Source organism: Ptychodera flava, chromosome 14, assembly GCF_041260155.1.
Source record: "Ptychodera flava strain L36383 chromosome 14, AS_Pfla_20210202, whole genome shotgun sequence".
Taxonomy (NCBI): domain Eukaryota; kingdom Metazoa; phylum Hemichordata; class Enteropneusta; family Ptychoderidae; genus Ptychodera; species Ptychodera flava.
The window spans coordinates 4,538,083-4,551,926 of record NC_091941.1 but is presented as its reverse complement, the minus strand read 5'-3'; the positions used below and the strand labels follow the sequence as shown (position 1 = coordinate 4,551,926).

At 38.7% G+C, this 13,844-nt stretch overlaps 1 protein-coding gene across 1 annotated transcript in view; it reads left to right on the top strand.

Moving 5' to 3' along the window:
- LOC139149026 (5'-3' exoribonuclease 2-like) overlaps nt 1-13,844 on the top strand; it is a 140,793-nt gene that overhangs the window by 395 nt on the left and 126,554 nt on the right. Inside the window, exons 2-11 of the mRNA XM_070720521.1 lie at nt 5,054-5,181; nt 5,635-5,808; nt 6,693-6,804; nt 7,048-7,137; nt 7,539-7,611; nt 8,152-8,202; nt 8,778-8,795; nt 9,332-9,421; nt 9,643-9,692; nt 10,353-10,424. Of these exons, the coding sequence (XP_070576622.1) occupies nt 5,054-5,181; nt 5,635-5,808; nt 6,693-6,804; nt 7,048-7,137; nt 7,539-7,611; nt 8,152-8,202; nt 8,778-8,795; nt 9,332-9,421; nt 9,643-9,692; nt 10,353-10,424 (858 nt within the window). The remainder of the gene's footprint in view (nt 1-5,053; nt 5,182-5,634; nt 5,809-6,692; nt 6,805-7,047; nt 7,138-7,538; nt 7,612-8,151; nt 8,203-8,777; nt 8,796-9,331; nt 9,422-9,642; nt 9,693-10,352; nt 10,425-13,844) is intronic.

Genomic DNA, 13,844 nt, shown 5'->3' with positions numbered 1-13,844 from the left:
GCAGATTACCCAACTAAGGAGCGCCTGTGTTCTGAAGTTCTCAGTATAAATGTACGGTGAGTCGTTATCAGTATTGGGACGGTCAGCAGGTCACTTTTTTTTAACGTTTTTTTGAAACTGTCGTTTCCCAACAGCTGCAAACGACGACTATTTCACTCGTTTGCATGGAGGAAAGATCACAATGGTGTTGCATACATTGTCATTTCTTGTACGACCTCCGATACCCCCTCCCCCAAAAAAGTATACGTACAATTAGCCCGGCGTACGATGCTGTGTTCCCGGCGTCCCCACATGTGGTTGGAGGCCGTATAACTACGGGAACACATCGTACGCCGGGCTAACTACTACATCAATACTATCTAGCTGCAAAATTTAGCGCTACGGTGAGGCAGTCGGTGACTTTTGGTTTTTTGCGACTTCACTCACAGGGTTAGGCTGCGTTCACAAATAACGATTAGGGGGGGGCTGGAGGAATTTCGATTGAAATCTTATTTTTTTTAAGATCCCCCCCTAAGTACCCCAAAAAAATTTCAAATGCCCCCCCTCTATATGGTCAAAATTTTTCAAGTCCCCCCCCCCCCAACTATCACAGGCCCGCATATTTGTAAAGGATGTGAGCGCAGAAAAAATAAACATATTGCGCCGTTCCGCTCACAGGTGTTCAACACTACCTGTATTAGCACTTTCTATAGTCATATTCTCAAGGCAAGTTCTTTAAATGCATCAGTGATTTTTTAGATTTATTGGTCTAAAAGCCAACTTGAGTTAATCCAACTCTGGCCAGGTCAATTGCTCCTGCTGAGGAGCACACAAAATGACAATCATGAGAGAGTAGGCAAATTGTGAATTCTGGCTAATTGCCATATTGCACTGTGACCTACCAAACATTTTTCCAAAACTACAAGACATCTATGAATTAGATGCTACTCTAAATTGACAATACTGGAAGGTTAAAATGTTCCACCAAATAAATGTTTTAATCTCTGAAATTTTGGGGTGTAATAATTTCAAATTTGGTTAAAAATAAATAATTCCATTTGGTCAAATATTTTTACTTTTAGTCTTTACTGTTCAAAGTTTTACATCTGTATCATTTTATAACAAGAATATGAAAATTTAGAAAACCAAGCATGGTGACCCTATCTTTTTTCTGTAATATTTGATATTCTTATATGCTAGAATTCAAACATTACTATGTGTTCTTGCATGTGTGCTCTCTGGCCTGATCTTGTGTACAATTATGTTTCACTGTCATGAGCATCATTTGACCCAAATTCTTCTTCAACTACCATGTACATCAGAGTCAGAGCTATCTCTGTCACTGATCAGGTATGCAGTGACAGTGAAACTGCAGGAGCAGAGCTTTAATGATAGTGACACTATCTGTAGGCAGTAGCTGTATTAACTTTGATAATTTTGGCAATATTTTTGTTCAGTTTTTACAAATTTGTTCTAGTTCTACTCCCTACAGCCTGTTGAAATGTCTAGTATTCAGCTTGCTATCACAGCCTATTTATGTGTACCATGCATTTGTATCACTGACAACTGACTGTCAGTCTGGACTCCAATTAAATTATCACTAAATACATATTTATATTTATATATACAGGCTTTGTCGACAAACTAAATATTGTATGTTTGAGCATGCTGTAGGGAGATAGCAAGAAACTGTAGTTGTTATATTGCATAGGATATTGCAGAAACCATTAACAGTTGCAACTTCTGCCCTGTTACGAGCTCAAGTTTGTTTTTTTAACACAATCACACATTTAGTTTTTTTCGAGATAAAAGTCATGAAATGTGACAAAATGGTTCTAAATTTTGTTAAATTATTTCTAACATTAAAACATTTTGATGACATTAAAAATGGTATTCATTTTTCATTGAATTATCTACAAAAGCTTGGAATTGGCAAATGTAAAACACAAAAGGGAACAAAAAATTTTCAAGTCCCCCCCCCCCCCTATAGGTAGAGCAAAATTTTCAAGTCCCCCCCCTCTACTACCCCAAAAATTTTCGAATTCCCCCCTGAATTCCTCCAGCCCCCCCCCTAACCGTTTTTTTGTGAACGCAGCCTTAGTGGGCCCAGTGGGATGCGTTTATTTTGACCTCTGCAGGGCCATCGGCACTGGTGAGCGAAGTCGCAAAAACAATTTTGTACTAGCTACAATACTATCCTGTATACTATGGTATACTGCAGTGCTGTAGCTCGAGGTTTAGGCTGGATATTTTGGTCGGACGGCGAATACCCAGCCAAAACCTCGAGTTACAGTACACTCAGTGTGACAGTTTTCGGACAGGGTAGTGAATTTCGCCCAAAGCCGTTTCATAAATGATGAGCACTACGAAATCTTATTACAATACCTTTTGTAACTTTACTGTGTTTATCCTCAAACTGTTAACATGACAGAAGTGCAATTAAGGGGGTCAAAGTTGCCAAATTTTTGACCCCATGTTGAGTGCGTAGTAATCGGACTGCTATCGCAGTAATCGGATGTCGTATTTTGAATGTGATTAGGGGCTAAATATTGATAATTTGAAACTTCAAAACCCAATTTTCAATATTGATGTGTTTAGAAAACTGTATATAAATATTTTGTGATAATTAGTTACGTTTAATCCATGGACGACTAAACAATATTTCGATGCATGTGGCACTTACCTACTGTACATGGGCTGTCTCTGTGTGTTGCTTTCGGCACCTTATATCATACGGTCTGGCTAACTTCGCCTAGTTTGTTGCACCTGAAATAGCTTCTACCTAAAAAACTATCCAAAACAGGATAGCAGCATCACCTATCTTAATATGTGGTCACTTGACTTGTAAAACGCTATCAAAACGGAGCGAAGTGAGTACAATGAACAGCATGTCATTAACCCTTTTCCTGCCAAGTCGGTGAAAATCCGCTTGAAATTCGGTGTAGCCAGAATCTAAGCACTGGTGACCGTTATTCTCCCAACCCGGTGGAAATCGGGCCCTTTTTGGGTACCCCCTTTCCTGCCAAGACGACGGCACTACGTTTTGCTATCCCCTGTGCGTTTAGGGGTCATCCGAGGACAGGTTTTCTGACAAGGAACGCCTTTTCCCCTCGAAATGGGTTCGCAGGGAGTCGATAGACAGGGAAAGGTGCAGAAACCTGTCCGCCAGTCCCCCACACCCGAGGGGGGCTGGGGTTTTTTTACCGCTTTTTAGCGGACTTGGCAGGATAGCATGGTGACGTTTTCTGGCGGAGTTGGACGTACTTGACTGCCTGGCACTATAGAGATTGCTGCCGAACTTGACCAACTCGGCAATGCTAATCTAGAAGGCTACCTCTTGCAAACGACTTGGCAGATATGCCGATGGTGTGAGACGAAAGTCACTTATTCAGTTGTGCGTGACTGAAAATAAGAACGTATCCGCAAGAGGATACGTTTGCCTGCAAACCAGAGCCAATACTTCGGACGATGGAATATATAAAAAATCCAAAGCTACGTCCATTGAATGGCACAGCCAAGGCGGTGAAGGACGTTGCCTGGCTTGAACTTGCAGAGCTGAAGCCCAGCTTAATACGTTGGACACCAGTTTGTAATGGTATTTCCGAGTCGTTCATATCCGTTCCATCGGAGGAACAAGTCGAGCCGTCCCGTCAAAAACACGTTCTCATTTTCAGTCACGCACAACTGAATAAGTTGGTCAAGTTCGGCATCAATCTCTATAGTGCCAGCTAGCCAAGTACCGTCCAACTCCGCCAGAAAACGTCACCATGCTATCCTGCCAAGTCCGCTAAAAAGCGGTAAAAAACCCCCGCCCCCCTGGGGTGTGGGGGACTGGCGGACAGGTTTCTGCACCTTTCCCTGTCTATCGACTCCCTGCGAACCCATTTCGAGGGGAAAAGGCGTTCCTTGTCAGAAAACCTGTCCTCGGATGACCCCTAAACGCACAGGGGATAGCTAAACGTAGTGCCGTCGACTTGGCAGGAAAGGGGGTACCCAAAAAGGGCCCGATTTCCTCTGAGTTGGTAGAATAACGGTCACCAGTGCTTAGATTCTGGCTACACCGAATTTCAAGCGGATTTTCACCGACTTGGCAGGAAAAGGGTTAATTTAGGACCACTGGAATTGTTTCCTCCTGTGAAATACACCAGTCACATGAATATGAATTTTCACACTGTCATTCTTTGGTTTTGTACCCCTGTAATATCAGTGTTTCATCAAGGATGGCATCAAAAGGAGGATTGTCCCCATTTGCAAGAATTTTTGAGGGGGATTCCAGTCCACCCCATTTGTATGTTCTTTTTACTTCTCTGACGTATGACTGATATAATGTCATGGGGCACTGATGCTTCCAAGTGTTTTCTGCCCTCCTGTATATTTGAAGTCTAAATTTTCCAAATCCATTGATGAAATTTGCATGATCATTTTCTGGTGAGTTCCAGTGTTAACAGTAAACGTTTTCCTGTCATGCTTGTCACTTTTCATCCGCCAAGTCAGTAAAAAGGGTACTTTGTCAAAACCCACATTTATATTCACTTATTTGGAATGTATGTCAAAGCGGGTCAAGTCATTAAAAATCATGTTTGCAGTATCTATGTGTGCACCAGCTTCTAGCATTTGAGTCTCTGTTAAAATGTAACCTGGAACATGTTATGCCTCACCGGTTTTAACCAACTTAACCTAATAGTGATAGATGGATTTGGTAGGATAAGGGGTAATGATACAAATTACCGGTAGGTTGTTGAGAAGCCATACAAACCCGTCTCTGATGCATCTCTCAGAGAATTCTGTGGCTGATTCTTTACGGTTTTAATCTGCAGGTGTCATGGCACTTTTCATATAATAGAGTACATAGACTTACCACAAGGACTCTGTACCATTGAAGATGTAATGCGCCTGAAGTTCGGTCCACTATTCTTAAGTTGAGATGTAGTATTTCATTCTTAAAACCTGCCCTAAAGAAGATAAATTCCCAGGTCTTTAAAACCAAGCATTTTAAATTGCAATGTCTTTAAAATATAAAAGTAATTTCTTTTTAAACTTGACGTTGAATTTACTCCTTTTATTGTTCTTTCAGCAACAAGTTGTGAATGATGTTGCTGTGCCCATTGACATCACACAGCCAAATCCAAATGATATAGAATTTGATAATCTGTATCTGGATATGAATGGAATAATTCATCCTTGCTGTCATCCGGAGAATAAGTGAGTTTTCAATATATTTGGTCCTTTTTTTACAAAATTGAATTTTGTATAAGATCTCTTTTGCACTGATGACATGTCCAAAACTATGCTGAAGATCAAACAGGTAATAAAGTTTTGGATTTTGATATTTCAAATTTACATTTATGAGTAAACTATTGTAGGGAATCCAATGAATGACTTGTCATATCGAATGAAACTCATGGAATTCAGTTTGATCTTTAGGTTCAGAGAAATGTTGCATACTTTCAACTAACTTCACTCTGGCCATAGTGAACTATAACTGCTTTTGAGAAATTAGACATAATGGAATTTGTTGGACGTAGGGTAATTTTAATCCTTCTAAACTAGTTGTAAATCAGTCCAACAATATTGTTCAACAGTGAGTGGGATACAGCATGTATTATATCACAACAAAGTCATCTGTGACAATTTTGTTTCTTCATGTATTGATAGACCTGCTCCAAAAAATGAAGATGAAATGATGGAGGCCATTTTTGAGCATATAGACAGACTGTTCCGCATTGTGAGGCCAAGGAAACTGCTCTACATGGCCATTGATGGAGTCGCTCCTAGAGCTAAAATGAACCAGCAGAGATCAAGGCGATTCAGAGGGCCAAAGGAGTCCAGGTAAAATTGCATCAATTGTACTAATCAATTAAATGATGGTAGTTTCATTATACTAATACACAGTAATCCCTCGTCCTAATGACCATCAGTAGTACAAATTATTGGTTATAACGTACGTACAGTGTGTCCCTTGAGAAGGCTAGTCTGGATTCAAATTCCTTCATTTGAAGGAGCACCTTAGTTTAAAGAACGTTTTCTCTGTCCGCAAGCATAGTCGTTAGAGCAAGGGTTTACTGTATCTACTTTTTCTTTATGTGTTGCAAGTTGTTACTTTTTATCGCTGACTATCAACAAATGGATATCTCTCATATTTATTTCAAAAGTTTATGAAGTTCAGAGTAGCCTTGTCAGCAAAGTATCAAGATTAACATCTTCACTTGCATACACTTTCCCCTAGTCAAATTTTGAAGCAAATATGAAATATTTGGGCCATTTTTTTGAATCTCATGAAAAAATGTTGATTACATTGCAAACAGTGATATCTTCATATTAATTTACGATATCAGACTCAAAACTAGATGGTTTCTTTGACAGAGTTCAGGAAAGGAGTTGAAGAATGTTCAAGATAGTGTCTCTCCTTACTTTATATATCCTTGAAATTTCTTGAAACTTGTCAAAATTACAAATTTGGAGAAATTTTGGGACATCAATAATAGCGACTGAAATCCTTTTATAGGTTTATCTGTTATCAGATCTATGATTGGTTATGCAAGGCATGGTAACTTCCATCATTATTTCCAAGGTATCCATAAGTAGTGAAAGGATGCCAATTTCTATCAGAGACTTTGCATTGACACACGTGTACTTACCTCAGGCTAATGTTTATTTCTATACAAACACTGACTAAAATTTTACCCACATTATCTTTCCCAAACTGACTATAGGGAAAAGGCAGTTGAAATAGAAAAGATCCAGGAAGAAATTGTGTCAATGGGTGGAACTCTACCTCCCAAGAAAACAGTTGAAGAAAAGTTTGACAGCAATTGCATTACTCCAGTAAGTAACCTCTGACCTACTATGGATTGATTGGTTGTAAATAGTGCTGGCTTTTCTCTAGTCAGTAGCTTTTGACTTTCTGTAAATTGTTAGGTTTCCAATATTGTTTAAGTGGAGTCATTGAACACTGTTATAGTTTGAATTGGTGCAGACGCCATCAGGAGACAGTTCAGCATCTTTTGAATTTGAACGTCGATACAGTCCTGATATCTTTTAAATAAAATCCACACTTTTTTTTCTCAGGGGACAGAATTTATGTTCCGACTTGCAGAATGTCTTCGTTATTACATCTCAGACAGATTGACAAACGATCCTGGGTGGAAAAATATCAAGGTACCTGCAGTTGTTTTCATCCTTGGTTGATTGCTAAGCTCTGTCAGCAGAGACAACATACCAGCATCACTATCTTTTGAAACACGCTGGCTTTCCTCAACATGTCATAGGACAGAGTGTTTGTAGAGGTTGTGTTTACTTGAATTGTATGAAAAATTCAAAGTCTGACAGAATTTAGTAAGTGTAAACAGCAACAAAGCGTACAATTAAACCTACAGTGATGTTCATTATTGAACATGCAAGCTTGTACTTTCTGAATGTTGCCCTGGAAAGACATTTATAATTAATTGTAGAGTATTTGTGTTATATATATCATGAGTAAAGCATCAGTTTTAAAATTGACATAGTTTGATGAACTGTAACCTCAAAGTTTCTTACCTATGCTCTGGTATCGTACCTAGGTAATTTTGTCAGACGCCAACTGCCCTGGGGAAGGAGAACATAAAATTATGGATTATATCAGAAGGCAGCGAGGTGAGCAGTGACATGTGTTTTTGTCATCATCAATCTATTGGAATGATAAATTGTGATGTAGAGTTATAACTGTAAGGTCATTTGGAGTTTATCAAGAGAGTTATAATCACTGAGTTTAATACTTTGGTAGACACCACATACAATGTAGTATGCTTAGTGCATATATGCAACCTCTTTGTAACTGAAGAGAGGTACAATAACACAGACATTGTCATCCATTACAATGAAGTAAGTGAACTGTATGATACAATCAGACAGGAATTTGTAAAATAAATGTGTGTCAATTGACCAAACAGTATGGAAACTTACTAATCACACCTGTGTCATAAGTTGCCAGATACAAGTTCTTGTGTACTCCAAAAGCTGCAGTCATCAACCCCATGCTCTTGCATTAGTTCTTGTCAACATTGACAACTTTTTTGCTGTTTATATAGTCCTTTGTTTCCATTTGAAAGTTTGTCAAGTTATCACTTTATTTTCAGACAAAACAGATAAACAGCCTGCATCTCTAACCAAAAATTTCACCTTTGTCATTCACAGCAAGCCCTGGTCATGATCCCAACACTCACCATTGCTTGTGTGGTGCTGATGGTAAGTTAATATTTGCTGTCAATTTTCTGTCTGGACATAATAGCAGTCATCAACAATAACAATGCAGATCACACGTGTGCAGCCTGTGTTCACAATTTTCTTGCAGGCTTTTTCAGGATACTATGGAGAATACACTGAGAAATTGTACTTGATTGAAAAAAATAAAACGCATTGTCACAAGTTTTGGTTATTAAAGGCTTAAAGATAAGTCAACCACTAGTGCAAAGGAAGCTATGAACTGTCGTGTATGTCTAGATATGCGGCTTTTATCCAATGTATTATAGGTTGCTGCTATCCAAATTATCATTGAAAGGAATACACTCTGTAAACCAAAATGTTTTGCATGAAACTCACTTGAAACTTGTTCCTAGTTGTACAACAGCATACATAAAATAGTGTGTGATTGCTGCATCAGGGTGTTCAGAGCCAGCTTACAAATTTTCCTCTAACAATTTAATTTTTGTGTTGCATGAAATTCACTTGAACTTAAGTAAGTTAATCATGGTAGATATTTCTTATGCTTTGACAGATAACTTTGATAACTCTTTGTCTTTGTTTTCTCCTCCTATGTGAAGCTGACCTTATAATGCTGGGTAAGTTGAATTTGTGTGTTTTAATTCTGATATTAATACCACTTTTTACTTGCTAATAAGAAAGTAGTTACAATAGCTTCAGATGTGCTGTCTGAAAAATAGTGAAGGTTCTAGGTTGCAGGTCTGTTATGTGTGACTTTGTGGAAAAAACAGTTGCTGTTTGTGAATGTGTCAAGGGGTTGTGATCAAACATTTTTTTCTTTTTTTGGCCATATAGTGGTGTGGTGTGTGCCACAAGTTCCTTTTTCACAGAATCAAAATATTAAATTTCATGATCAGTGCAATTTTACTTGATTGGTTTGATACTGGCATCAGAGGTTGACATGTTGATATATGAGTTTTATGACAAAAAACACTGTACATATAAAAATGTATTTTACTGTTTATTAAAAAATAGTACCACTGTAGGTCTCATTCAAGTTACCGTAACAACATTTTAGGCATCTTAAGAAAATTTCATGTATCTTGTTCATCAATATTGTTGTACAGTAAGGTAAGCTTTGAAAAAACACTGTTTTACCTTTTTATGACCACAGGTCTTGCAACTCATGAACCAAACTTCACAATCATTAGAGAGGAATTTAAACCAAATGCTCCAAGGCCTTGTGAGATTTGCGGTCAAGTTGGTAAGTTTTAAGCTCATTTCTGTGAAGAAATAGTCTACTTAATTAGAACTTTCATGTTGAGCTACTCTGATGAAAGACACTGATACATTACATGTATGTTTGAATTATTATTTAAACTCTTTTACTGCTGTAATCAAGAACAGGGGTTGTGTAGAGGAATGTGTACGTGATCAACACTGTCTTTCTTTGTCTGAGTGATTCAATTCTTGTCTATTCATCAGGTCATGAGATGAAAGACTGCATGGGTATGCCAAAGGAAAAGGAAGGGGAGGTAAGGATCTGATCAATAGTATCATGATTGAAATGTTTTTAATAATATACAAAGTAGGATATTGCCAGTGAAGTTATTAGATGGTGATATTATGAGTGAAATTATTGCATAGTGAAATTCACCTAACACCACTAGATTTTGATGCATTACCGCCATTTTCAGTAGGATGGATGGACGTATACACAGGAAAATAAGGTGTAAAGGTCAAGATGATACTGAAGGATATTCCACACTGTTGGTTCCAATGCTAACATTAACTACACTCATTTACATTTTCATGATATCACATGGTTCATAGTTAGCTGGTGCAAGTTTACACACATTAGATTACTCTGTTGAGTTTGCTTGTGAGTGGAATATAAGCATCTTCATTTTCCTGTACTGATGATTGCATAGCAGTTTGAATCCTTAGATGCGACCCAAATGTCAAACTTTCTGTATAATGTAAATTTATTTGTTATGTTGACCAGTGGCCTTCTAGAGTAATGATATATCATGGTACAACAATATAAGATTCAGGTTCTTTAGGTCTCACTTGCTATGTCTTGAAGAATATGTTTCCGTGTCAAGATCAGTACTGTAATATTTTGATACAAAGATAGAAATTGTGTGCTAGTAGCTTCTATTTTAACAAAGTCATATTTTTCATCTTTCCAACAGAATGATGAAATTGCTCAGCCATTCGCAACAGAGCAGGAATTCATCTTCCTCAGGTTGAATGTACTCAGAGAGGTAAGTCATGTGTGATGTGAGCAGAAACTTAACACAGCAGAATGGCATGTCTTGTCAATTCAATGTATGCTACTTCTACTTGTACAGTAGTTGGCAGTGACCATTGTTTTCAAATGGTTGGTTTCGTCTCATGCACGTGAAAGTCAAATAGAGAGGTGGCAGTTAAAAGGTAGAATGTGCCTTGGAGACAGATATTTGAACTCTCAAACTCATACAATTCTTTTCTGATTTACCACTTGTGGGGGTTCATTTTAAAGCTCTTGGTGTATTAAAACTTTTCAACAGCGTAGTTTTTCGAAATTTGAAAATTTTATGTTTCTTCATAGAGTTAAAGGCAGGGGGAGCCTATAAATACCCCCTATCTCCCTGAGCATTCATAATCCAACATGAGTGGCACATGGTAGCAACGTCAACGAATGCTCCCGAAAATCTGGAGCTTTCAAGAAGCATGGTGTAAATTAAAGCACTGTTCCAACATATTACGTTTTGTGAATACTCGTGGCATCACCTTGTTGGCTAAATTCTCTCATTTTTTCCATTTTAAGTTGAATTTGATGCCAAAACTGCTTCGATCCTGTGTTCGAAGCGTCCAACAAACAATAGATGAAAGCATCCAAACAGCTGTCAATCACGAGGGGACGCGCAAAGGTGCAAAACGATCAAACATTTGTTGTGTACATCGGATCGATTACGATGTCAACAATGAATAAACGATTCTTACAACCGAGCAAAATACTTGACCAACGGTTACTGAACACGAGTCTCAGATGAGTTCAGACACAAACGGACTATTTCATGGTTTCAAGCAGATTGCCTCTCCCTGTTTGTTTGTTGATCTGTGTACCTGTAGGCCTATGAATGGGTGATGTGTATATTGACCTGCAGTACGATATTTTACGATAGATCTCTTTTGGAAGTATGTTGTAGCTTAGCCCTGTGTACGATGCCGTGGTGTCCCGGCGTTATACGGCCTCCCACCACAGCTCTGTTGATTGCCATGAATAAAACCGGCAACATGCGGATCCAATTTGGACGGAGCACGAAAAACTACTAACTGTTTTTGGCCGAAATCAACTCGATTCCGATCTATGCAGCCTACCCAAATCACTCAACCGCTCACTGACGTCCAAAACCGTTGTTTGCTGGCGATGCACGGTCAATGGCCCATGCAGTGGACGGCCATTGGATACGTTCACGCCACGATTATACAGGTGCCCATGAGCTGCATTATTTCCTGTCGGGTCGGGGCGATGAAACTAAATCGCGATTCATCTCTGTCAGATTTGACCAAAAAGGGACACTTGACATAGATTATAGCACCAAATGTTGACCGTTCAGACTGAAACATGATGAAAGGTCTGAAGATCGCCGTGATGTCGTTCTTCTCTATACGTTTTTCTGGGCTTGTTTTTTACCATCTGACGGGGTTTTTTTTGAAATTTTAATCAACTTTTCTTTCCCAACCAGGGCACAACATTACCTTTTCTACTTTCATAGTAACTTAGGATTAATTTAATTTGCAGATTTATAGACTCTTATGTTCTTCCTCGATTGTCTGTAAATGACTTTTCTATCCCGATACCGATATCGCGTTTGCACTCATGTGTCTCGAAACTTACGTCATTCACTAACATAGTTTTCGGACAAACTCAAGAAATTCCACGACTACTAACGAATAGTCGGCAAAATTTACAGAGACTAGCAATAATAATTATGGTCATCTCACCGTCTTTAGCTAAGCGGACTGGCTTGGCGGAAGCAGTATATAACGATCTGAGTTCCCATTTTTACCCTACCGTGTGAGTGTAGTATTCGAACGAGTAAGATCAAAATCTTACGCTGTTCCGAGTGGCCTGGAGATTTTTTATAACATACAATAAATTGACCTTATCAAAATTACTCTGTTTTACAATGCTTGGATATTGATATGTTTTCTATACTTTTTGACTTTTGATTTGAAGTCTTTTGATTCTCCATTGGCGGCAGCACATGTACGGTTACAACCGTCATGTGATGACCGGAGTGTGATTGTAAAGTTGTCAGGAAGTCGTTCAGAAGAAAAAGCATTTTGTATTTAGAGGCTGCAGTTCGGGATTTTTCAAGATGAACAACAACACATTATACATTTCCTACATCTTTGAAATGGGGATTACGGTAATCTTTCATGTGATGAAAATTTTTTGAACGGCTTTTCCATGTGTTCCCACGATGAGCGTGAACTGATTCTTTGTTAGTAAAAATCGTCAGAAATGGTCCAGTGGCCGCGATAAAATAGACACAGATGTAAAACCATTGCGAGGAAAATAGTAAGAAATTCACATTGCAATATTTGCTGTCGTATTTCTCAGCAGGAATAATCAATTTTTATACGTTGTGTATAAGATCAGCAAGCAGGTGTTCGGCGGTCAATTGCTTCTATCATAATGATCTTGATCGCAGCGATTTGGCGAGAAGACAGCGGGTACTTATAATCTCGCAATATTATTGACATCACGTCTTTGTGTTGAAAATTTTCGATCGGAGGCAGCTCAAATCAACAGCCGTAGTATATCGGGAATAGTGTTCTCACTGGACACCGAACTACCTGCTATCAACAGTACGTTATGTACCATCGGCGGTAACACATTGGTCGTAATCTTGTCTAATTCTGCCCCGCCTTTTGTACCGTCCAGAAATTTCAAAGCTATAATTGTTTTACCCTGACATATAATACGGCGACCTTGCACACTAATGATCATTCCACTGTTTCTGTTTGGATTTGTTGGTTTTTTTAATTTGTTCCGAGGCCCCGGTAAAATTTTTTCAATACGATACACACTTTGAATTTTTTCAAGGTAAATTTAGTATATTCCCAGTTTGTAGGGTAAAGTTTGTCTGGAGTGAAAGTTTGAGTTGACGCTGATAGAGTAGACGTGGAGCCCGGCACAGTTGACTGAGATCCGGTCGGTTTGGGGTCGTTTAGTCAAGAAACCTGCAGAGTTCTGTATGATCACCGTTCGGCATTTGGGTGAATTTTTTTTGGTCAAAGTAATTCAGTAACAATATACGCCAGATTCTATGTGTTGTTTTTGTCACCGTCATACGCGTATACGGACGGTTTTTGATTTAAAACGGTAAAAATATCCAGTGCTCGTAAATGCGTGCAAAGTGTATTCAGTGACTGTTTACGCAGCAGTCATAAATACGACTAGGATTTACCATCACGTAACAACTGTAAACACCGCATCATACGAAAATTTTGTGCTGAATCGAGGGAGATAACAATTGCGGTAGGAAAGGTCAGTCCACCATCCGTCAAAGTTGTTGATCGGAAAAACCTGCACTGTGCACCAACTACATGAGTGGCTGTTATAGTTGTACACGTAGTTCCATGGGCTTTCCACTGTCCCTTGTTACGAGCTATGTTCAAAGTGCGTCAAG